At 39.2% G+C, this 25,724-nt stretch overlaps 1 protein-coding gene across 1 annotated transcript in view; it reads right to left on the bottom strand.

Moving 5' to 3' along the window:
• The window catches only part of TXNDC11 (thioredoxin domain containing 11), a 96,892-nt gene extending 71,402 nt beyond the window's left edge, over window positions 1-25,490 (bottom strand). The window contains exons 1-4 of the mRNA XM_058286462.2: window positions 25,098-25,490; window positions 15,164-15,380; window positions 10,279-10,376; window positions 6,173-6,302 (exon numbers count right to left, since the gene is read on the bottom strand). Of these exons, the coding sequence (XP_058142445.1) occupies window positions 6,173-6,302; window positions 10,279-10,376; window positions 15,164-15,380; window positions 25,098-25,354 (702 nt within the window). The 5' untranslated portion in view covers window positions 25,355-25,490. The remainder of the gene's footprint in view (window positions 1-6,172; window positions 6,303-10,278; window positions 10,377-15,163; window positions 15,381-25,097) is intronic.
• Between the last annotated feature and the right edge of the window lie 234 nt (window positions 25,491-25,724).

The following is a 25,724-nucleotide window of genomic DNA, read 5'->3' as shown; positions in this document are numbered from 1 at the left end:
CAAATAGCTGGAGCAAATTATGCCTAAAAAGTACTGAACTTAGAAGAGCCATGAAACTAGTGATTTTGAAAATTATATTACCATTACTCAATCCTCTTCCTTGTCTGATTAACTTAAGAGCCACCAAGATTACAATGACAATGGGTTCTGCAGAAGTAATAAACTACACTTTCCTGCCTGTATCTCAAATAGGAAGAATCCTTGACCAAGAGGGATTCTACAGGTGGAGAATGTGAAGGAGGTAAAATTTCCTAACATGGTTTGCAATGAGATGACTTAAAGCTCTTTTTTTTTTTTTCAAAGATTTATTTATTTATTTAATTCCCCTCCTCTCCCCCGGTTGTCTGTTCTCTGTGTCTATTTGCTGCGTCTTGTTTCTTTGTCTGCTTCTGTTGTTGTCAGCGGCACAGGAAGTGTGGGCGGCGCCATTCTTGGGCAGGCTGCACTTTCTTTCGCGCTGGGCGGCTCCCCTTAGGGGTACACTCCATGTGCTGTTCGCGGGGGACACCCCTGCGTGGGACACCCTTGCGTGGGGGGGCACTCCCCGCGCGCATCAGCACTGTGCGTGGGCCAGCTGCACACGGGTCAAGGAGGCCCGGGGTCTGAACCGCGGACCTCCCATGTGGCAGACGGATGCCCCAACCACTGGGCCAAGTCCGTTTCCCGTCTTAAAGCTCTTGATCTGCCTGTTATACCCACTGGCAAGTTCACTTCAGTTTTTAGCTACTTTCAGTATTTATAAGACAGGGGTCACTGTAATGCATATCTGGGACAAAATCCTAGACTGTACTCTGCTCAGTAATGTGATTACCAGACATAAAACACTCCCAATTCTGTAGAATGAATGCCAATGACCCAATTAATAACAGGAAATTGTAAAACTCTGCTGCTTTAACAGTAAGTAAATAGCCATGGCCCCATCCTTTATCACTATTCTTTGAATGATTCATAAAAATGAAGAAAAAAAGTTACAGTCAAATTAAGAAGCCAACAATTTGAGAAAGGAACATAGTGCACAACAAAGAACTTTAGGAGCCAGACCTAAGTGATAGTCCAGTCTCCACTTATGGTAAATCATGCCTTCTTCTCATCTCAGTATACCTGTTGAAAAGATCTAAAATCTCCATCTATTTCCCATGGCTGTTGGACAGAGAAGTAAAAGCACTTGAAAATAAGGGCAGTTATTAATGCAGAGTTCACTCATTATTTCTATGCAATAAAGATAAAAAATTTATAATAGTATTTAATATACTCACGTTCTAATGTCTTTCTGCAATGTTTAAGTTAAAGGCAAAATTTACCAGAAAATGCATATGGACTCAGAGTCATATTTTACAACATAAAACATGTAGTTAATGATGAATAATTTATTTGGGTAGGTCTGAGATAGCCAAGCCAAATAGCCAAATAAACAATTCCCCATTGGTTAAAAACATCTACTTACTTTTCCAGGTAATTCAATATCAAGTTTTCTAAAATACATTTTTGAAAACATTTACCACAGAATTTATAAAAACATAAACCAGATATGATTAAAGCATTCCTCTTTATAACAGCAGTAAAATCATATATCAATAGAGTTCAATACACATAAACAATCTTTGCCATTAGGATAAATCTCAGAAGGGCTTTCACAAAAGTATTAAATATAGGTATGGAGTTGCCATTTGTTTCGACGATCCTGCTACTAGGCATATGCCCAGAAAAACTGGGGGCAGCACTTGAGCAGGTATTTGCACACCGGTGTTCTTGGCAGCATTGTTCACTGTTGCCAGAGGACAGGGGCAGCCCAGGTGTCCATCACCTGATGACTGGATGAACAGATTGTGGTATATACATACAATGGAATATTATTCAGCTGTAAAAAGGGGTGAGCTCTTTTGCATGTGACAGCATGGATGAGTTTTGAGGACATTATTTGAGTGAAGTAAGCCAGACACAAAAGGACAAATATTGTATGATTTCACTTTTATGAACTAATTATATAGGCAGATTTATGGATTTAGAATTTATAATATAGGTTACCAGGAGATAGATGTTTGGGGTTGGAGAATGGGGAGTTGATTCTTGATTCATGCAGATTTTCTATTTAGGCTGATGTTTTAGAAATGGATGGTGGTGATGGTAGCACATTATTGTGAGTGTAATCAAAAGCAATGAACTGTATAGGTGAATGTGGTTAAAAGGGGAAACTTTAGGGTGTATATATTACTAGAATAAAAATTAAAAGATAAAATATAGGACTGTACAACACAGTGAACCCCACTATAGATGATAGACTATAGTTAACAGTACAAGAATTTTTTTTTTATGAATTATAACAAATGTACGATACTAATACCAAGTGGTAATATAGGGTGATATATGGGGAATAAATACACCTAATGTAAATAATGGATGATAGAACTGTTTTAATAATATTTCATCAATTGTAACAAAGGTAACTACTGTTAAATAGTACAATAATAAAGAATTTTACAATTCAGTTTAAAAACACTGAAAAGCAGATGCAATAGTAAAAATAGTAACAAATGCTCCACACCAATGCAAGGTGTTGGTAGTGGGCTGGGGCGTGGAAATCCTGTATTTTATGCATGATTGTTTTTGTAAACTCACAATTTCTCTAATTAAAAAAAAAATTATATCATTTTGACCTAACTTTGGTATGCCTAATTGAAATACACGTGGTCAATGAAATCCAAATGTATAAAAAGTATAAATTAGGAGATGAGGCTCTTGACCAAAAAAAGTATCTTTCATAATAAGATTTTTTTTTAATTAGCAAGTTCCTTGATATATTTAAGTACATGCTTTTAATTTTTTTTCCCCCAAGGAAATGGTTTGAGTAAAAAGTTAAATATCAGGGACAGCTCTTTTGATGCCAATATAACTCCCTCCTGGCTCCAGTTCCCCACAGATAACACTCCAGAGTTCACTTGTCAAGGCACTACTTAATTTTCTTCTTCTGTCTACTTTTATAAGCAAAGTGTCAACAAATTAGATTGCAGCATATGAAAAAAGATGTGTTTGTACTAATACCCACGGCACATCCTTTAAAGCCTTATTTGGGGAAACTGAATAACTTAGAGCAGTGGTTCTCAATCAAAGGCAACTGTGCCCCTCAAGGGGACATTTTGGCAATGTCTGAAGACATTTTTGGTTGCCACAACTGAGGGAGGAGGTGCTACTGGCATCGAGTAGGGATATTCCAAAACATCCCACAATGCACAGAACTGATCCTCAGGACAAAGAATTATCTCACCTCAAAAGTCAATAGTGCTGAGGTTGAGAAAACCTAATTGAGATGAATGTCCAAAAACATGTAGTGCTCCAGAGCAGGGCCTCCAAAAATTCCTTTAGCACTCTCATATCCTACTTACATAACTGTCTAAACCATGACAGTAGTTTTGCTTCTGGAACTGCAATTTTGACTGTTATCTCACACAGGGTATATGAAATTAACTCAGTTTCTATTTAGGCAGTATTACGTGGTATGCTTCACAAGAGGAGTGGTTTCACAAGTGCCTGCTGACTCCGACATTCTTTCACATAAATCCGATGAATCAAGTACTGTCTCTTGCCAACCAGACAATTTCATCCCAGTGAGAAGCCCAGCAAAAGATGAAAAAAGCTTTTGGGAGGAAGCCATTTTAAAGACTGAAAGAAGCTACAGAAAGGCCCTATCTTGGCAACAAGTTCCCATTTTAAAGGCAGCCTTGGCAAATCAATCAAATCACTGTGGTATACCACTCTAATTAAGTGGGCTGCCAAAACACAATCCTGAGTAGGTATGAGCACATCAATGAGTCTGATGTGAACTCCATGTCAATACTTGGAGAACAATCTTTCAAAATACTGCTGAAAAGCAGGTGCAAAGAATGCAAAGGCTATAGGTATGGCATGGCATCCTGCAGCTCAAGCATAAATGCACACTTATCCCTCTCCTGCAGATACAACTAGAGAGAACACCAGAAACATCAGACACAATAAATAAAAAAGGACTAGAGGAACACAGATATAGACTTTCAAGGGCCTTCCCTCAAAATGCTTTCCTACCTAAAAACTTCTTCTGCTTGCCTCTTTCTAATCTCTAAAGTTCACCAAAGCCAGAAGGGTCAGTAGGGATTATCTGGGCCACCTATTTCATTTTAGAGATGAGAAATTTGAATGAAACTCAAAAAATAGAGATTTCCTAAGGTAAGGCAAAAATCCATACCTCTAGAATTCTAGTTGTGTCCTTCTACTTTATCACATTACATATGCTAAGAACAGAAGAAGAAAAGCTTGCTCAAAACTCTCTTGATACAAATCTCTGTTAGGACTGAAAATAATAATGAAGTTCCCTCTCAGTCCTCTTATTATTAGGTTAAATAATGCCAATTCTTTCCATATTTTTTGGGGAAGAGTAAACATGTTGTATGATATTTGCTAACGTTTCATAGCTCCTCTTCCTCTTCTCTTCCCTTTTTAGAAGAGAATGCGTGAAAATTTAAAGAAAACTCTAAGGGTATCAATCAAAACTAGGCTATAATATTCAACAAGAAGTCCGAACACAGAAAGATAACTACTTGGCCCTTGCAGGTCATTTTTGATAACATTAATTACAAAAGAAACAAAAGTTTTTTCATACATGTAAGGAATTCCAGCAGGTATTATGCACATTTAAAGTTCTCTCAATAATGCTAAATATCCAAGATTTTTTTTCCCACAGTCATTTTTACTAAATTTTCATTTATTGGAAATACACTGTAAGTATTTTCTGTCTTACCTTCTTTGTCCCTGTTTTATAGATGAGGAAATAAAAGCTTAGAGCTAGTACTTTACTGTCCAAGGTCACACAGCTAATAAAAGATGACACAGAGTTGATTCATGTCTAACTCCTGATTCTTAACCATTTTGCTGTATACACTCCAGTGACTCTACCTTTCATCTACTACAAATTAACCTGAAAACTCACTTGTCACCAAATTACAACAGTTAAGAATTAAAAGGAACCTCAAGAACACCCTGCCCAGGCCCGTGATGCCAGCAGGTGAGTAACCTGCCTTGAATCACAGACCCACTTAGTGCCGCCAAAGGGACTAAGCCCAGCGCCCTGCCTCGTTTCACAGCTGTCATCCCACCAACCTGGCTAGGTAGAATGGGAAACAAACCCATGAGGCACACAGAAATCCATCCTTTATCCAGATAAGAATAAGGAAGCATTTACTCTAGTACACATCCAAGGACTACAAGCAGAATAATTAGATATTACTGTTGCTGCTTGGGGAGTCTGCTGATGGGAAACATATAAACAGTATTTCAAACATGATTTTAAAAAGCTATAAATGATGTGCTAGTAAAAAGAATTCATATTCAAACTACTTAAAATATAAAATGCAGAAGGTAAAGTTTAAACAGGCACAATTACTTAATTCTAAATTAGTGAGGTGTTTTTTTTTCCTCTCCATCAGATACTTATGTTTTTAATTTTGTTGTACCCCAGTATCATTTTCACTTGTATCCAAGTATGATTTTACACTTGTGCCAGTGAAATTTTTTGTGAAACTAGTTTTACAATTTATTAAGATTATTTGAAACTTTATACTGATCTCTCAATAGTAAGCTGCCCTTATCCACTCATTTAAGACCTATAAAATATAATTTCCAAGGATTTGAAGCTGGCAATGAAGAAGCAGGAGAGAAGCTATGTTAGGAAACTTTCTGTTACTAAAACCTTGAAATAGTTGTGCACTTAATAGAAAGAAACATATTTCCAGTTACCAAAAAAAAAAAAAAAAGCTGACAAGAAAAACCAGATATCTCATAGTAAAGTGCTATAAAGCATCAAATAAAATTTTTCAGAAATCTTCAGCTGCATATAAATTATAAATTGTCACCTCCTCTAAGTTGACTGTGAGATAAACTGAAAATTTGTTTAAAATTCGCCCACCCAAAAAAACCAGACAAGATTTTGTTATGTATTCTATTCTCTAAAACTCATGTGATTGATGATTGGTATCTCAAGAAGCATTTGATTGGGCTTCTCTATGATGTGACCTTTTAATTGCTTCAAATTAGGAGGTATTAAAAAAAAAAACCAACAACACACACACACACCTTCTAATACAAACAATCAAACACAACACAATGAAAGGTCTTGGGACTGGGAGGAGATAGGAAAGACAGGTACCTCGTAGTTTGAGAGAAAATCTAGTAATTCTGATTGAGATGGGATGTAGAGAAGTGGTTTCATCACCCGGCGGACAAACTTCTCAATGTACACAGCACTCATGGGGCCTTTGTATTCGATTGGTCCAAAACTAGTACCAAAAATAAAAATAAAAATAAATAAAAATAAAAATAATACACCATGCATTAAACCTGTAATGTATAACTGAAATCACCAACACCACCAAAAGAAAACAACTTGCTTTAGGACCTGGATACGTTCATAGAATAAAGAGCCCGTTTTGTCTCAGGAAGTGACTAAAGGGCCAATTATAAATAAGCATTTTATGTGAAGGATGGTACAAGTGGCTGTTACTCTTCTATGAGCTTAACTCCACTGCAAACAGAATTTCTTAAAAAGAACATTCAATCTCAAATCCAGGGGGAAAAAATTCCCACTATGCTATTTAAAATTCCCACTATATTATTTAAAACAAAACAAAGACAGGCAGCCTTGGAAACTGATTCTGGGACCTTAACAACGTAACTCAACGTAAGAGGCAGACTTTCCTTTTACACATCACTCTGAAATAAAGGACAAATTGAACAGTTGGCTCTTGGCCTGCCAAAGAGCAGTTATTAAATATTTCTAAAGGCATTTATGCAAAGGATCAATGAAAGAACGCTAAACCTGTTTAAGGCTTTATTGGAAAAAAAAAATTACGTGGACAGATGAAGTTAGGGATTTACACAAATGATCTTCCTGACTTTCCCTTCCACGTTTGCCTAATTAGGAACATGCAGCAATTTGACTCAGTATTGACTTGATTCAGTATTGCTAAGTAATGCAATTAACATTCAGTTGTCTTCCTAAGCTAATCAGAATCCTCACAGGGCTTACTTCAATCTTATACAACACAGACATTGCTCAAATATAATTGGACGGTATGTGGTGGGGGTGCGGGGGCGTGGTGAAATTCAGCAACTCCATAACCATTCTTCTTTCTAAACAGAAAAGGACATTAAGCTTACTGTTAACAACAAAAGACAGAGCCCATAAGGAATTACTATGTTACAGCATCACAGTGCTATAATATATGGTTAAAAACTTAATACATACACATGTATGATGAGACTGACAATTCTTCAGTATGCACTGCAGAATATGATGCCAAAGATAAGTAACATGGAAAAGGTAAAAACAGTATTCCACACACACAGCTGAGAGACAGTTGACAATTCTATCAACTGAAGACTTACAACAAAGTAGTTAAGCTTAACAATTACCACCACACCACTATCTGCAGCAACAAACAATTTTTAATTTAAAGGGGGAAATCAAAAAGGTATCTGATAACTTATTTTGTCAAGCAAAAAAAGAGCTAAACAACCTGGAAACTTCATCTATTCTACTGAATTTTCCTGGCCTCATTTTACAAGGGTCCTGTTGATTTACTGCAAAAGCTTAAAAGACCCTAGAATGCAGGATTAGGAACATGCTTTACCAATAAACGATAGTCACCACCATAGTTCAAAATGATGAAGGGCTGCTGGTGCTGTACAGAGTGATTTGAGAAAACACTCCCTGCCTCAGTCCCTCTTATAAACTTTCTTTGTGGTTGTCATCAATATGAACCAAAACATGGAATGTACATTCACAAATAAGAAAAGCCTAGTTCTCATAGCAGCTGTAACTAAGTAAGCCATTAAGCAAACGACATCAACAACACACAAGCAGTAGTGATCTGCCCAGTTATGAGACTCGAGGTTCACATTTGCAAGCACTATTTACCAAAAGAACCTCATGATTACTGATTGCACACAAAAGTTTAGGTGATGGAATATGTTCATTTATTTATAAAATAGAGATAAATTTCTGTGCCTTAGCGCTTCCTTCTGTTTCTGTTTTAGGTATTTTGGGAACAATAGATGTTGAACTGAGTATTAACAGGTGTGAAATAACTTAAAAACTTCAACAGACAAACCTTAACAGACAAAGATGAGGGGTAGGCCATTTCAAGGTAAGTACCAACCTCAAATTCTCATCCATAAAGCAGGGTTAAACTAGATTTTTCTAAAGTTCCTTTCATGTCCTTTCAATTTTTCTATAAAAACTAAGAAAACAAAATAATACCAAACAATATTCTATACCCATATATCCCAAAATGATGTTTTGTACTTAATTCAAGGGAACTCTTCTGATTTGTATGTCACATCAAGTTAAATCTACCTATGGACAGCTGACTTGGTTACACACAGCTTCAAGAACTATACCCGGCCCCTAGGCATCTGTCCCTATTTACAAATCTAAAAAGAAATGCAGGTACCTCATCAGGGCAAGGTCATCATCCCATTACAGCACAGTTTTGGAACCTTGAAGTACAACATCTTATACTTACCTTTAAAAGAGAAAGTAACTCTGAGAAATATTCTATACTCTGAAAAACCCATACCTTTACCCTCAAAGTAGAGGCAAAAGAACCTCCAAATTACTAGCCAAAAAGGGAAAAAATACCTAAAATGGTCTTAACGGTTCCTAACAAAAACTGGCTTATTACTATAAATATTAAAATCACAAACATTTAATTTGGGGGTGGAGATGGAATAGGAAACATTTTTGTCCATAGGGAAGCAGACATGCCTCAAGCAACTAAGCTCCTGCCTACTACATGGGAGGTCCCTGGTTCAGTTCCTGGTGCCTCCTAAAGACAACAGTGAACTAGCATGACAAGCAGTCATGGCAAGCTGATATAACAAGATTATGCAACAAGAGACACAAGAAAAAAAATATGAGAAACACAACAAAAGCAGGGAGCAGAAGTTCCCAGTGCCTCCTAAAAGAAGACAAGCAAGACAGCGAGTTGACAAGATGGGCAGGCACGGCAATCTGATGCAACAAGCTGACGCAGCAAGAGATACACAGAGGAAAACATAATGAGAGACACAACAAAGCAGGGAGCAAAAGTGGCTCAAGCGATTAGACATCTCCCTCCAACATAGGAGGTCCTGGTGCCTCCCAAAGAAACAAGATGAACACAGCTAATGCAAAACAACCAGGGGGTGGGGAGAAATAAATAAATAAAATAAACAAAAAATATTATTTAATTAAATAATATAATTATTTAATATTATTTAATGGTTCCTGGGAAACAATACTATGTGCCACACAGCATTTTATTATAGAAATGGAATTATGATGAAATGTATACAGGTAATAATCCACAAACGATAAAGTTTGTTGATGTTTCTTATAAATCCCCATTAAGTCCCAGGAAGTTTAGAAAGAGAGAAAAAATAAAGCATACAAAAAGTCAAGCTCTCACTAATTAAATCTCCTTTACCCATTTTACCTTTAGGAATAACTTCAAGCCAACTGCACTGAACAAACACAGCTCTAAGTCTGAAAGTCCATCTCTAATCTCCAAAGTAAGATTTTAGACATTATTTAATATCCACAGCAAGGACATGGCCATATTCCAAAATCAATTTTTTAAGAAAAATTAATAAGGAGGTACCTAAAGTGGGATAGATTATATATGGTTTCTTTTTAGAGTTCAATCCAATTGGGATAAAATTTATGAAAACCTTTTAGGTTTTTTAGATTGTTCTGGATTTCAGAATTGTGGATTGTGGATATAGGATTGGGGCCTGCATTAATTTTCTTCCCATTCTAAAAATAGTGAGGTATCCTCCTTATTATGCTATACTGCCAGGCAAAAGGATAAAGAGTTTTGGATATATTTATACTGTAAAAAGCTTTTAGACTATCTGAAATGTACAGTGATACAATGGAATATTAGGTATTATTAAAAACAGTGTCATAGACCATATAATGACAAGAAAAGATGTTTATGATATATTGAGAAAAAGCAGCTTAGGAAATAGTATTAACGTATGATTCCATTTTTTACTTTAAAAAAAAAGAGGCTGAATATATATTATATAGTCCCAGGAGGATATAAATCAAACACTATTGATTATATATGGCTGATCAAGATGCTTCCTTTTTTAAAAGACTTATCTGTTATTTTCTCCAAACACTAATGTTTTTAAAAGGAAAAAAAAAGCCAAAATTCATTTGTAAATTGGACTTAATGGGAATTAGAAACTTTATTTAAAGTTTCTTACCTCCGATGATACAGATATATTACAGGAAAATAAAAGAAGTGTTTCTGCTTTCTGCATTTCCCCTGGTTCCACCAACAGTTAATTGCCACAAACAACACCTGCAGAGACAAAATAAGGTTTCAAATAACTATGAATAACAACTGAAAAGTTACCAAGATTTAAAAGACGAAATTATAGAAATGGAACTATTCTCTCACTGAAACAGAAAGTCTGAAAAAAAGTAGTTTCAAGTTTTCAAAGAAGGTAATCATTTACCATTAAAATAAAAGAGAAAGACAAAGTACTGGAGAGGGTGAAGTATGGGAGCCCTATATGATGTTATGCATGTTAGTTTTGTAAGTTCATAACTTTTACTATACACTTATTGTTGATGTATGTTTACATATGTGTAATATAGCTCAATAAATTTTTTTTTTAAAAAAACAAAGAATCATATCTATAATTTCTAGCTATAAATGAATATTCTGGAGTCTGGCCCAAGAGGAAATTTATTTGCTTTGAATTCTAAAGTGAATTAACACCAATGAATAACTTCTAAGCATGGTTACACACAAACTCAGTAGAGAAATATGTCTTTGAGAGTCGAATTAAGCATGTAAGAATGAAAAAGAAAAACGTTACCTGTAATTAACACCACAAATTTCAAAGGATTATTTTAAAAACCAATAATGATAATAGATTAAAGCTGTGCTCTAAAGTATTAAATAGTAAAAACATGGATTACACATCTTTTTAGATAGGTGTTAATTAGTAATATGTCTGCAATTTATTTTGAAATGTACTAAAATTAAATGGATTGGGAAGCGGCTATGGCTCAATCAGATGAGCTCCCGTCTACCATATGGGAGGCCCTTGGCTCGGTCCCAAGGCCTCCTTGTGAAGGCAGGCTTGCCCACAGACACCATGGAGAGCCAACTCAGCAAGGTATGCAACAAAAAAAAAGAAGAGAGACCAGAGAGAACACAGAAGAGCCCACAGCAAATGGACAGAGAGCAGACAGCAAGCAAGCCGCAAGGGGGGAGGGGAAATAAAATAAATAAATACAGACACAGAACATACAGCAAATGGACACAGAGAGCAGACAGCATGCAAAATGCAAAAAGGTGGGGGAGGGGGGCGGACAAAAAAATTAAATGGATTGGAGCAGGGTTTCTCAACTTTGACACTACTGACATTTTGGACTGAATAAGTAATTTTTGTGGAGATTGTTTCATATACTGTAGGATATTAAGCAGGCATCCCTGGCCTCTAGAGCCAGTACCAAACCCCTCTCAAGGAGACAACCAAGGCGGTGGACTTGGCCCAGTGGTTAGGGCATCCGTCTACCACATGGGAGGTCCGTGGTTCAAACCCCGGGCCTCTTTGACCTGTGTGGAGCTGGCCCACGCGCAGTGCTGATGCGCGCAAGGAGTGCCCTCCCATGCAGGGGTGTCCCCCGCGTAGGGGAGCCCCATGCGCAAGGAGCGCGCTCTGTAAGGAGAGCCGCCCAGCGCGAAAGAAAGTGCAGCCTGCTCAAGAATGGTGCCACACACACACACACACACACACACACACACACACACGGAGAGCTGACACAGCAAGATGACGCCACTAAAAGAGACACAGATTCCCGTGCTGCTGACCATAACAGAAGCGGACAAAGAAGATGCAGCAAACAGATACAGAGAACAGACAACCGGGGTGGGGGAGAAGGGGAGAGAAATAAATAAATAAATCTTAAAAAAAAAAAAAGTAGACAACCAAAAATATCTCCAGATTTTGCCAAATATTCCCTGGGAAGCAAAATTGCCTCTAGGTGAGAACAACTGGATTAGAGGGATGGTTAGATGGATAAACATGTGATCAAACAAGCATAATAAAATGTTAATACAATTAAGATGCTGGGTATGAAATGTTTACTGTAAAATTCTTTCAACTTTGCCCTAACTGTAAAATTCTTTCAACTTTGCCCTATGTTTGAAGATGTTTGTAATAAAATATGGAAAAAAATATGTAGACTGCAAGTGAAAAGTCACCTTTGGATATCTTATATCTACTAGAACTGTATCAATATTGCTCAAAAGCTCTATTAGAGTTCCTCTTTCCTCCCAGAAGTACCCGCCCGTTTGGTTACTGTTAGTGATTTTTAAGGGGGGAGGGGGTGTGTGGAATATAAAGGGAAGACAGGAAGTAGATAAGTTACATGGGTCTACAGGTGGACTACAAATACTTTCCACTAGAATCAATGTTATAAGGAATGGACAGGTATATTTGAAACAGTACTTGGTATCATTTTCAAGAATATACTGGTTAAAAAAGCTCTGCTGGATTGACAGAGAATGAAAGCAGAACAGCGATTACCAGGGTGGGGGGAAGGTGTAATGGGAACTAACTGCTGTATGAGTATGAGTGTGGATTTGGGATGATGAAAACAGTCTGGAAATAAATTGTAATGATAGTTACACAGAATTATCAACATACTTACTGTCAAATAATTGTCCACTTAAAAATAGTCAAAATGCTTTTTATGTTATATATTTTATACCATAATTTAAAATAAGTAAATTAATTATTTTTAAAAAAACATTATGCTAAGTGAAAGAAACCAGACACAGGAAACCACATACTGCATGATTCCATTTATACGCCAGAAAAGGCAAATTTATTGAGACAGAAAGTAGATCAGTGGTTACCTGGGACTGGGATGGGGATTAACTGTAAATGGGCATGAGGGACCTTACTGGAAGGATGGAAAACTGATTCACAGCGATGGTTGCACCACTTGGTAAAGTTACTGGGAATTAATGAATTGCACACTTGAAGTGGGTGAATTTTATGCTATATCAAATATACTGCAATAAAGCTATTTACTTAAAAAAAAACAACTGCAATGCTCAAAGCTGCTCGAAAAGGGAGGAATCATCTACATTATTCACAGCAAAATTTAAATGTCCTGGCAGACACTGATGTTGGCAAAAAACATGTTTATTATTACTCAAACCCAGATCCTACCTCCATCATGTATGTGAGTCCACAGCATGGCTTGAAAGTTCACTTAATTTCTTAGGAAGGCAACTTCTGTGTAAACTGAGGGCAGAATGTACTTTCTTTGGTTCAGAACTTTACCAAGAGCTGTTCCCCATTTAGGAAAATCAGATTACTGAGTGTAATGCCCCTGTGGTATCTGAGCCACCAATGCCATATACCTTCATTGGTCAGTATTTGTAACTGTCCCTCCCATTCACAGGATTCTATGCAGAGGTATAAGGACCGGTTTTGCCCAAGCATTTACATATCAAAATTCCTATGACCTAACTATAAACTACTTTTCCTTTTTAAACCTTTATATTACAGTTAGGACACTAAATTATTTTGAAATGATATGTGCAGGGAAGTTTTATCATCTATGAATTACTTTTCAGGATGATAAAAGGGACATCAAAAATACTTGTTTTATCAAGGGCAGTCAGGATCCATTGGGTTGGAAATAACTGTCAAAACAGATGACTCAAAAGTCTACTGAAAAAATAGAAAACAAAACCAACAACAAAAGCCTACCAAGGGAAGTGGATGTGGCTCAAGCAGTTGAGCTCCTGCCTACCACACAGGAGGTCCTGGGTTTGGTACCCAGCCAGTGCCTCCTAAAGATGATGAGCAAGACAGTGAGCTGACACAACAAGCTGGTGTGGCAAGCTGATACAACAAGATGATGCAATAAAGAGAAGCGAGGAGGAAAATACAATGAGACAGAACAAAGCAGGGAATGGGGGTGGCTTAAGAGGTTGGGTGCTTCCCTCCCACATGGGAGGTCCCTGATTTGGTTCCAGTGTCTCCTAAAAAGAAGACAAGCACACAACAGACAGACACAGCAAGTGCAAACAACGGGGTAGTGGTGGGGGGTCAATAAACTAAAAAAAAAAGCCTACTGAGTACAGTGCAAAGTATAAACTATAGACCATGGTTAGCAGCTTTTTGGTTTCCAACTAGGAAAGTGGCCAAATACCTCTCCTGAATAAAAGTAAAAAAGACAGTGGGATTCCTTTGTTACAATTGATGAGAGAATATTAAAATATTACTGTTAGCAATATTCCATAGTTTACCTTAGGTTTTTTTTCCCCCATATACCACCCTATTATTAACACCTTGTGATAGTGATATGTATTTGTTCTGGTTCAGGTAAGAATATTCTTATATTTGTATTATTAACCACATTTATTTTTGCTGTAACATGGGTCTCTCACCAAGCCAAATGGCAGTGATAAGGGGGTATAAAGGGTATGGGGTTTTTCTTTATGGAGCAATGAAAATGTCCTGAAATTGATTGGGGTGATGAAGGCACAACTCTGTGATTATAATGAGTGCGACATTGTGGATGAACTGTATTATGTGAATAATAATAATAAAATACAGTCATTTAAAAAATGCCTAAGAGCCCTCTTATCTAGCACAAAGGTCATATTCATTAAATACTGGTAGACTATAGTACTGGTCTGTGTATTAAAAAGGTTAACCTTGTTGAATTGTTGTCACATCATGTATAAACTGCTTCTATATAAAATACCTAACTAGCAAATATCAAATGGATTTCAAAAACTAGGAGTTTTAGTCCTTCTGAACCGCCACCATCCCCTTGGGCCTGACCCCAGAGAGCATGCACCCTGGGGATGAGTGCTGGCCTGCACCGCAGGATGGAGAATCTGCTCCCACTCCTGCCTTTAACCGATGGTAATCACTGCAATCAGGAGCCTTTACTGTTTGTTTATAGAAAGTTTTACAATTTATAAAATGCTCCTCACCCACAATTAGGCAAAAGCAGTCAGTTGGACAAGGTATCTGTACAGTAGCATTCAGCCCTCTACGCTGAGGCTGACAGCTCCTTGATTCATAGGGTGAATGTCAGTATTACCTGGTCTGAAAGCCGACTTGCTGCTTGCTCTATTTCTGCTCTGGCAGCGATGGACTGTCCACACCATGGGGCATAGAAGAATAGCAGCACTACCTCTGAATCCTGGCGAATGTGCTCTGCGTAGTCCAGCTGCCCCTGGAAGAGGTCAAGGACTGGAGACCTCGAGGAGAAAAAGCTGACAGGTGGCTTTGCTGGTATTATCACATCTTTTGCTCGACTAAAAAAAAAAGCAAAAACAAACAAGATTATTTAGTCTACTTCTAACAAGAGCTTTGGGTGGAAGGAGAATGAAGCTTAAAAGACGTCTCCTTTTCAATAACATAATGGAGTCCCAAAAACATTGTTCTGGAGTTAAAAAAATAATAATGTTTTTTACTTAGGATACATTTGGTTGAGAGAAGACATGCATACTATATTGAAAATGATTTTCAAGCGTTCTGTCTCCCCTCAGGTGTGGGGGTAAAAGAGAAGTGGAGAGCAGAAGAGAAGGGTGTCTTTGAATAATTCTCACCCCCAAAGACTCCATCTCCATCTCTATGCAGTCATGCTCTCCACATTGATCTCAAGGGCTGTAGAACCCACAGGGTTCACTCAGAATTAAGCAGAGGCAATTTAAAAATGGGTAAAGAACTTGAACAGACATTTCTCCAAAGAAGATATATAAACACAAATGGCCAAAAAGCCCAGGAAATGATGCTTTACATCATTAGCTATTAGAGAAATACAAATTAAAAAATCACAATAAGGGAGCAGATGTCACTCAAGCAGTGGAGCATCTGCTTCCCACATGGGAGGTCCCAGGTTCAGTTCCCAGTGCCTCTTAAAAACAAAAAACCAAAACAAGGAAACAAACGAAAAAACCAACTCGGGAGCTGATGTGGCTTAGTGGTTGAGTGCCACCTTCCCACATACAAGGTCCCCTGGGTTCAATCTCTGGCCCCAGTACCTCAAAAAAACACACAAAAAACAAAAAGACACAATGAGATACAACCTCATAGCCACAAAAATGGTTACTATTAAAAAAAAAAGTGTGAGAGAGGATGTGGTGAAATTAGAACCCTCATACACTGTTAGTGGGAATGTAAAATGGTGCACCACTGTGAAAAACAGTTTGACAGTTCCTTAAAAAGTTAAGTATAGAATTACCATATGACCTGGCAATCCTAATTCTAGATATATACACAAAATTGAAAGCAGGGACTTGAACAGATAGTTTCATACAAATGCTCCTAGCAGCATTATTCACAATTGCCAAAAGGTAGAAACCACCCAAATGTCCACCAATAGATCAATGGATAAATAAAATGTGGTCTATATATACAATAGAATATTGGTCTTAAAAAAGAATAAAGTTCTGATGCACACTACAACATGGTCAACCTTGAAGATATCATGTTGAGTGAAAATGTCAGACACAAAAAGACAAATACTGAATGAGATCACTTATTTGACATAATTAGAAAAAGCAAATTCATAATGTTAGAAACTAGAATACATGATACCAGGGTGGGGTAGGGAACTAAGAGTTAATGCTTACTCGGTATGGAATGTCTGTCTGGAGTGATGGAAAAATTTTGGTAATATATGGTGGTGATGTAGCACAACATTGTGAATGTAAATAACACCACTGAACTGTATAATTGAAAGTGCATAAGCGGGAAATTTTAGGTTGTATATGTTACCAAAATCAAACTTAAAAAGTTCACAGAACTGTTCAACACAAAGAGTGAATCCCAATGTAAACTATGGACTACAATTAATGGTATAATAATATTGTTTCATCAATTTAACAAAGGTATCACACTGATGCAAAATGTTACTAGGAAACCTGTGTGTGTGTGGGGGGGGAAGTATAAGGGAACTCTGTACTTTTTCCTGTAAACCTACAACTGCTCTAAAATATATAGACAAGAAAAAGTTCAGAATACTATCCTAATGGCCCAGTGATAGCTAATTTCATACATTCTTTTAAAAAATAAAAGAATTGAGAGGAGGCACACATGACCATCACTAACAAGATTTCAATAAAATGTTTACAATCAGCTCAACTTTGAGAAAACATTAAGTTTATTAGTTGAAGTTGGCATTCAGTCAAAATTAAACAATAGTTTCTCCAGATATATATCATAACCCAAAGGTTAATCAAGATGAATAACAAAGCAGCAGCCTATTTACCTGGAATAGTGGCTTCCTGAATACTTGAGGTCCCCAGAAGGGAGCGGTCAGGAGGAGAAAGAAAAGAGCATTGGACAAGCAGTCAGAAGTCACCGAGCTGCCATTAACTCTCCCCATCAAGACAAAAGACCTTGGCCAAGGGGTATCCCACCAAGTTAAAGGCAGCTGGTAAACACTCGAGCTTTCCACATATCTGCATTAGCAAAGCACAAAACCAAGCCTGTTCATATTCAAGGTGGGCAGCCAGTTATTGCTGTCTGCTAAACAAGAATCAGAATTTTTCAGAAAAAGAAAAGAGGATCCAGAATCTTTAGATTTTAACCTGACATTGTCCATTATTTAATCAAAAGTCACTAAAGATATAAGGAAACAGGAAAAGGTAGTCCATAATAAAGGAAAAAAAGTAATTAATAGAAACCAAATACAAGATAACCCAGCATGACAGTATGAGATTATTTATGAATCCCAAAAAGAGAAAGACTAATCTATTCTTCTAAACTAATCTATTCTTCTGGGTGGGATACCCTTTGATTATACTGGATTCAGTTGAGGGGCCCTTGATTAAATTACCTGTTAAGATTAGGGTTTTGATTCAACCACCTTCAGTAAGGTGTGACTCAGGTTAAGTCCCTGCCCCCTTGGTAGGCTGATATAAATGGACACTCGACTCAAGACGACTGAAGAGAAAGGGCTCTGTCATTTTTGATACTGGGGTCCAGGAAGAGATGAGCCATTTGCCTAACAGTTTGTAGTTGACCTTGGAAGAGAGTGAAGACTGATACAGAAGGCCCAGAAAGAAATGAGCCCTATACCAGGAGAGGATGCCCTAAGAGACAAGCCCCATGGCAGCCTGCAGCTGAGATACAGGAAGCCCTGAGACATGAGCACGATTCAGGAGAGAGAAGACTGGACGCCCCGAGGGAAAGGAGAGACCAGGCAGAGATCAGCCACCATCTTGCTTCAACACGTGGCAACTGACTTTCGTGAGACAGCAACCTTGAGCTGGCCCTTTAACTGTAAGCTTCTACCCCAAATAAATACCCTTTACAAAAGCCAACAGATTTCTTGTACTTTGTATTGGCATCCCTTTGGTAGACTAATATACCCAGATATTGTGCTTAGCAGATAAAAGACCTTAGAACAAACATTATGCAAACATTCCAAGAATTAAAAGAAAAACATGGTCCTAATTGAATGAACAGATAAGAAACCTCAACAGGTAAATAACTATTAAAATGAAAATCTACTTAGTGGTAGATTACAGAAGGCAGAAGAGTTGATTTGAAGACATAACAATAGAAGTGATCAAATCATAAGAAAATAGAGGAAAAAATGAACTAGAAATTAATGAGAGCCTCAGGGACACATGGTGCAACATTTAAAAGGTTGAACATAGGTATAAATGGAGTCCCAGAAGAGGAGTGAGATTTCAACAGAAAAAATGTTTGGAGAAATAATGGCTGAACTTCCTAAATGTAATGAAAAACACCAACTTACAGATCCAAGAAGCTCAGCAAACCCCAAGCAGTATAAATATACAATGAAGTACACTCAGGCACATCATAGTCAAACTGTTTAAAATAAACAATGAAGAAAAAATACTTAATGCATTCAGAGAGAAAAAAAAAAGATGTCTTCTGGTACAGAGAATCAAAGATAAGAATGACTATTAACTTCTCATCAGAATAAAAGAGGCCAAGAAAATGGCATGACAGCTTTAAAGTACTGAAAGATTGAAACAGACAACCTAGAATTCTAGATCCAACAAAAATACCCTTCAAAACCAAGAATGAAACACATTTTCAGATAAAAGCTAAAAGAATTTGTTGCCCACAGGCATGCATTACAAGAAATGCCAGAGGGAAATGACACAAGGTAGAAAAAGAAATCTATAGGAAGAAATAAGAAACACCAGAAACAGTAAATATAAGAAACTGATTTATTTTTTCTCATAAGTTACTTAAAACACGATTATTTAAAGCAAAAAACAATGTAAAACTGAAAGTAGAAGATATGATAATTGCACAAAGGCAAAGAGTGGGTAAATGGTATAATGTGGCAAAGTTACATTTTTTTTGAAGTGAGAATGAAGTGTCAGGTGTGGAGAAAAAGGAAGGCAAAAGTAGGAAGTGTAAAGTTATCAGGTATGAAGTGTAAAGAAGTAGAATATTTAGTCTAAATGGACTTTGGTAAGTATGCATATCGTTAGCCATAGAGCAATCACAAAAGAATAACTATTATCATTTTTTAAAGATTCGTTTTTTATTTATTTCTCTCCCCTTTCCTTCCCCTCCCCCCTCATTGTCTGCTCTCTGTGTCCATTTGCTGTATGTGTTGTTCTGTGTCTGCTTGGATTCTTGTCAGTGGCACGAGGAATCTGTGTCTTTTTGTTGCATCATCTTCCTGTGTCAGCTCTCTGTATGTGCGGCGCCAATCCTGGGCAGGTTGTGCTTTTCTGTGCGGGGCGGCTCTCCTTACAGGGCACACTCCTTGCGTGTGGGGCTCCCCTACATGGGGGGACGCCCCTGTGTGGCACGGTACTCCTTGCACGCATCAGCACTGTGCGTGGGCCAGCTCACCACATGGGTCAGGAGGCCCTGGATTTGAACACTGGACCTCCCACGTGGTAGGCAGATACCCTATCAGTTGAGCCAAATCAGCTTCCTTAACTATTAATATTATTATAGAAGTTTAGCTAAGAAACCAATAGAGAATATAAAAAAATAGAACCCTAAAAAATATCCCATTAACCCAAAAGAAGGCAGAAAAGCAATGAGAGGAATAAAACCTAGAAGGGACAAATGAAAACAAACAGCAAGAAGGTAGACTTAAACCCAACAATATCAATAATTACATTAAATATAAAAGGACTATTAACATCCCAATTAAGTGGAAGGGTTTGCCAGACAGGCTAAAAACCCAACTACATGCTATCTAAGGGGCATATTTTACATAAAAAGACACAAAACAGGATAAAAGTACAAGGATGGGAAAAGATAAACCACCTAAACAGTAAGTATAAGAAGGCTGGCATCAAGTCAATGGATAAATAAATTGGGGTAATATTCTTAAAGTTAATGCTACTCAGCAAACAGTCTCACACACACACACACACAACCCTATTGAGGGAAGCAGATTTGGCTCAACTGATAAGAGCACCTGCCTATCACACGGGAGGTCCAGGATTTCAACGCAGGACCACTCTCTTCCCAAGGCAGAGAGTGGGGCAGGGAGATTGACTACAAAGGGGCACTGAAAGAATTTTCTTAGATAGAAATGTTCTCTCTCTCAATTGGGGTGGTGATGATGGTGGTGTTTACATTCGTCAAAAGTCATTGCTGTATACATAAAATGTGCAAAGTTTATTAAATGTAAATTATACTTTAATGAAATCGATTTCTAGAAAAAAGTTTTGGCCAGTAGATTACTTCCTCAGTAAGGCTGCTGCTGACAACCCTATTTAAAGCAAGTTGCCTTCATTTTTCCCTCTCAGTTCCCTCCTCGTTGCTTTCACAGACATCATCACAATCTTCAACTTGTTCAACTTGTTTATTATCTTATCTGCCAGACCACCAACTGCATTAGAGCAAGGACTATTTTTTCACTGTTACTATTTAGCACTGAGTACTCTGAAGTTCAATAATTTGTTAAATGAACAAACCTACACTACTTCCCTAACCTGAACATATGTGAAAGCAAATTAAATATGTCAATAGAGACATGAATTACTGAGAACAGTATGGAAGAAAAATTAGTTTCAGGGGGCATATATGCTTTACTAGATATGGGTATAAGGGCTACCTGATTACATCCTAACTTCACATGTGTTAAATGAGCTTGCTAATCTGGTTTCTTGGAAAGTAGCAGGGAGGAGCATGAAGCAAGATACTGTCAACTCTGTGAGATGCAGCAGTCAGGGAGACAGAACTAAAAAAGAAAACAATACCCAAGATCTAAGCTACTCTAACAGCCTGGGTCATTTATGAGGGGGAAAGGGTCTCATACCCTGTGCATCCAAAAAATGTTAACTTCCAGAATTAAGAACACAGTTTTATTTTTTTTATTTTTGTATTTTTAAATTTTTTTCCTTAAAGATTTATTTATTTATTTATTTCTCTCCCCTCCCCACCCCCCCACCCCAGTTGTCTGTTCTCTGTGTCTATTGGCTGTGTGTTTTTTGTCTGCTTCTGTTGTTGTCAGCGGCGTGGGAATCTGTGTCTCTTTTTGTTGAGTCATCTTGTTGTGTCAGCTCTCCATGTGTGTGTGGTGCCATTCCTGGGCAGGCTGCACTTTCTTTCCCGCTGGGCGGCTCTCCTTACAGGGCACACTCCTTGTGCATGGGGATCCCCTACGCAGAGGACACCCCTGCGTGGCACGACACTCCTTGTGCGCATCAGCACTGTGCGTGGGCTAGCTCTACATGGGTCAAGGAGGCCCGGGGTTTGAACCGCAGACCTCCCATGTGGTAGAGGGATGCCCTAACCACTGGGCTAAGTCCGCTTCCCAAGAATACAGTTTTAAGTATACTATATTGTTTCCATAACAAAAAGTATTAACAAAATTAAGTAGTGGTATTAAAAGAAGCAAACCTCTTAATGATTCATTCAAACTTTATAACCCCTCCACTCTAGGAGATTTCAGTCTATGTTGAATATCTTCATAACTCGAAAAATTCATTCACTCATATAATTTTAAAAATGCTATGAGCATTTATTATTGCGCTTCAGGCATTGTATTCTGGGCACTGAGACTATAGCAGTGAACATGCTATTGTGTTCTTAAGACTACTTTCTAGGTAAGTAAGACAGGCAAACAAAGGAATAAACAAACCATAAAAAGACACAAAATGAGTGGTGCCATGTGGAGAATTTAAACAAGGTGATGTGACAGAGGGACTGGGTAGCTCCTCTAATGGGATTTGTTAGGATCACAGTGGTATCATTTAAGCTGAGAAGTGAATGACAAGACATAAGGGAATAGGGTAAAAAGGTGACATTTTTAAGAGATCCAAAATTCTGCCCTGTGGAGGTATGATTTTTCCACTACTTAAATTGTGTGTTAAGTGTCAAAGACAGCAAAACACACATAGAAAAAACTGACTGTATTTTTGCTCTGCATGTTCAAAGGAGTGGCAAGAGTAAAGAAGCCAGATAAAACACAAGACCCATCAAAAACTAAACATTAGCCAGGGAGGAGAAACGCATGCTTCCACTCTATCAGAAACATTCACAAATTCCACTTAACTCTTAAATTGGCTTAATATTTTTTAGTAACTATACCCAGATGAAAGATTATAGCTCTGAAGTCTGAGTCTTAGGTACAGAAAACTCAAGAGTTGCTTGTAAAAAGAAAAAGACCTGTTAGACCCCAAATTTTTTTTAAGAAATTCATATCTTACACTTTATTCCAAAGAGGATCCTAAGTAGCTCTGAAATTACAAAATGTAATAAAGCAAAATGAATATACACATACATAAAAATATATTTTTTCCTTCCAAATTAGAGGAGAGTAAGATGAAGTTATGGAAATTAAATGCATAGAAATGCAGGTGGTAGAGATTAAATGCCCAAGAAATGCAAAATTATTAATTATAGCTAAACCTCAAATCAATCTTTTTATACTATTTGATTTGAACTGGGCTAAGCAACATATGCTGAAGAAGGTAGTCAATTATTTCAGGCCTAGAGCTATTAAAAAATAAAATACTTAAAAAGAGAAAAACAAAAAAGCTAGAACACAACCCTCCTTTCAAGCACCTAGCCTCGTTAAAACAAAGATCTTAAAAAGTAAAATTTGAAAATAAGGACCAAAAGTTTAGTCAGCTGCGCAGTGAGAAAACAGAAAATAGTATTATGACACCATTCAATCAAAGACGGTTCTTAAAAAATTAGTCTATTAGAAGACAGAAATCTGCCAGTGGCTTAAAAAAAAAAAAAAAAGCTCTAGAAACTGGATTCACAGTGCCTCCTCTTCCTGAAATCTCAAAGGACTTTCATATCCATTAAGTCATGTTCTCTCAAGGCAAACATGAAGCTTTATTTCGTATATGGCCATCCTGATGACAATTAAGCACCCCAACCCACTCCTGGATGGGGAAAACCTTTCCTCCTAATTTGAATCCAAATGGCACCTTGCAGTATTCTACCCTGTGAATTTTGTGTATTTTCCTGATTGGAGATGTGATAAAGAGAACGGTTAAGAGCCCAGTTCCTGCCAGTAAAGGGTTCAATTTCAGCTTAGCCACTTATTAGCTGGGTGTGATTTGGGGCAAGTTTTGAGACTTGCCCATGGCTCAACTCCCTCATCTGTAAATTAAGGAGAATAACAGTTTATCCAGAGTTCATGGGGGATTGTGAGGTTTAAATGAGAGCCATACTAGGCTCTCAATTTGTGTTAAATAAATAAATGCATTTCTGTAAAGCATTTCTCAAGTAAGGCAATTTTGCTGCCCAGAGGATGTTGGGCAATATCTGAAGATATTTTTTGACTGTCAGGGGTGCTCCTTGACTTCTAGGGGGAAGAGACCAGGGATGCTGATAAACATCCTACAATGCACAGGTCAGGTGTCCCCTCCCCCACCCAGCCCCCATATCTGCTCCAAATCGTAGACAGTTGAGAAGCCCTGCTCGTAATACAGTACCTGGCACACATCAAATACTCAAAAGACAGCTGTTATAATTTATTCTCTTTCCACCAAAATCCCCAGTCCTTTGACATTAGGGGCCACATATTGTGCTTAATAGATTCAACAAAAATATTCCAAATTGAAATCTTTCTCTTGGCTGATATGCCAGTCAGTGGCAACACAGGTTTTTAAGTTAGGGTCCCAGGAGATCCACAGTGGATTTGGGAGGCCAGGAGTACTCCTGAAATGTAAGTAATTTTCAAAAATTTTGCATACCTTCCAGAAGAGCTTTCATCTTTCCTACTCACCACACTCCAGCCTACACAGGCCTTCATTCCAGTTCTTGGAAAACACGAAGATTGTCTAGCCTCAGGCCTCTGCACTTGCTGTTCCTGCTTCCTTGGACACTCTTCTCTCAGGCCTTCCCAAGGCTGGCCCCTCCCTCTCCTTCCATTAAGCTTCAAATGTCACTTCCTTAGAAAAGCCTGTCTGCTCCACCCCCGTCGCTTCTATTCCCTGCGTAGCACTTACTGAAACCCATTAAAATTATATTGTGCTTATTTGTTCACTGTCTGTCTCACCCACTAGGAACTTCCTACTCACCTGGATGAGTGCGGGCACAAGGTAGGTGGGTGCTGATAAGTAATTATTAGATCACTGAGCGCATGATTCTAAAAGGGGTCTGGAACCCTAAAACGGTAGTAGTCAACCAGTACACCGGAGGCATAAGGGACATTAAATAGAAGGGAAATGAGGGTCCTCCAAACGATGCGGAAGTGACAGGTGCACGCCAAGAAACCCCAGCAGGCGGAGATCAGCTCATAAACTTGGCCCACCTCCCTGGGTAATAAAATGGGCTAAGGGGGGCCAGGCAGCACCCCGAACCTCGCCATGTGTCTGGGTGGCCGACCCGGGAAAGGGCGTGTTGGGAGCCATGGCCGCCGGCTGGAAGGAGGGCGTCAAGCCCGGCGTTCCAGGCAAGGTCAGGCCCGAACTCCCTGGGCATGGGTCGCTACGACCCCCTCGCACGTCAGGGCCGTTAGTGGTCTCCACGCAGCAGGCCCGAGCCGACCACCCGCCGCCGGCGGGGAGGAGGGGGCGCCGGGCGGGACCCAGGGGTCCGGGCCGCCTCACCTGCAGGTAAACTTGAAGGCGAGGAGCAGCGTGCAGCCGAGAGCCACAGCCGCGCAGAGCAGCTCCGGCCTCCGGAGAGCCATGAGGGAGGCGCCGCGCAGTCCGCGGCGGAGCCGGCCCGCCGAGGAGGCTCCGGCCGGGGCCGGGCTGAGGGAGCCGGAGCCCGCGGGGCCGCCGCCGCCGCCGCCACCCTCGTCCTCGGCGTCGTCGCTGCTGCTGCTGCTGCTGCCGCCGCCGCGGTCTCCGCATTCCGACATTACATGCTCCCCGTCGCCGGCTTTATACAGCCGCCGCCTCCCTCCGGAGGGCACGGCCCGGTCCGCTGCTTCCCAATCCTGCAGCCCGCCGTGCCCGCTAACCCGGACCCTCCACGTCAGCCCCGCCGCGGCCGCCGATCCCGCCCCCGTACGGGCAGCCCCGCCCCCCGGCCGCGGAGTCTGCGCCGACGCCGCCACCGCCCCAAACCGGCAGGTCCGCCCACCCGGAAGGCCACGCCCCCACCCCCACGGAGTCTGCGCGGACACCTGCGCTACCGTGCCACCCGCCGCCCCGTCAGCGTCCCACAGGCCCCGCCCTCCGGCGCAGAATCTACGCGGAGGCAGACTCCAGGGCGGCCGCTACCCGGAA

Source organism: Dasypus novemcinctus, chromosome 23 (assembly GCF_030445035.2).
Source record: "Dasypus novemcinctus isolate mDasNov1 chromosome 23, mDasNov1.1.hap2, whole genome shotgun sequence".
NCBI lineage: Eukaryota > Metazoa > Chordata > Mammalia > Cingulata > Dasypodidae > Dasypus > Dasypus novemcinctus.
Note: the sequence above shows the minus strand (reverse complement) of the source record. Positions and strands in the feature narration are given on the sequence as shown.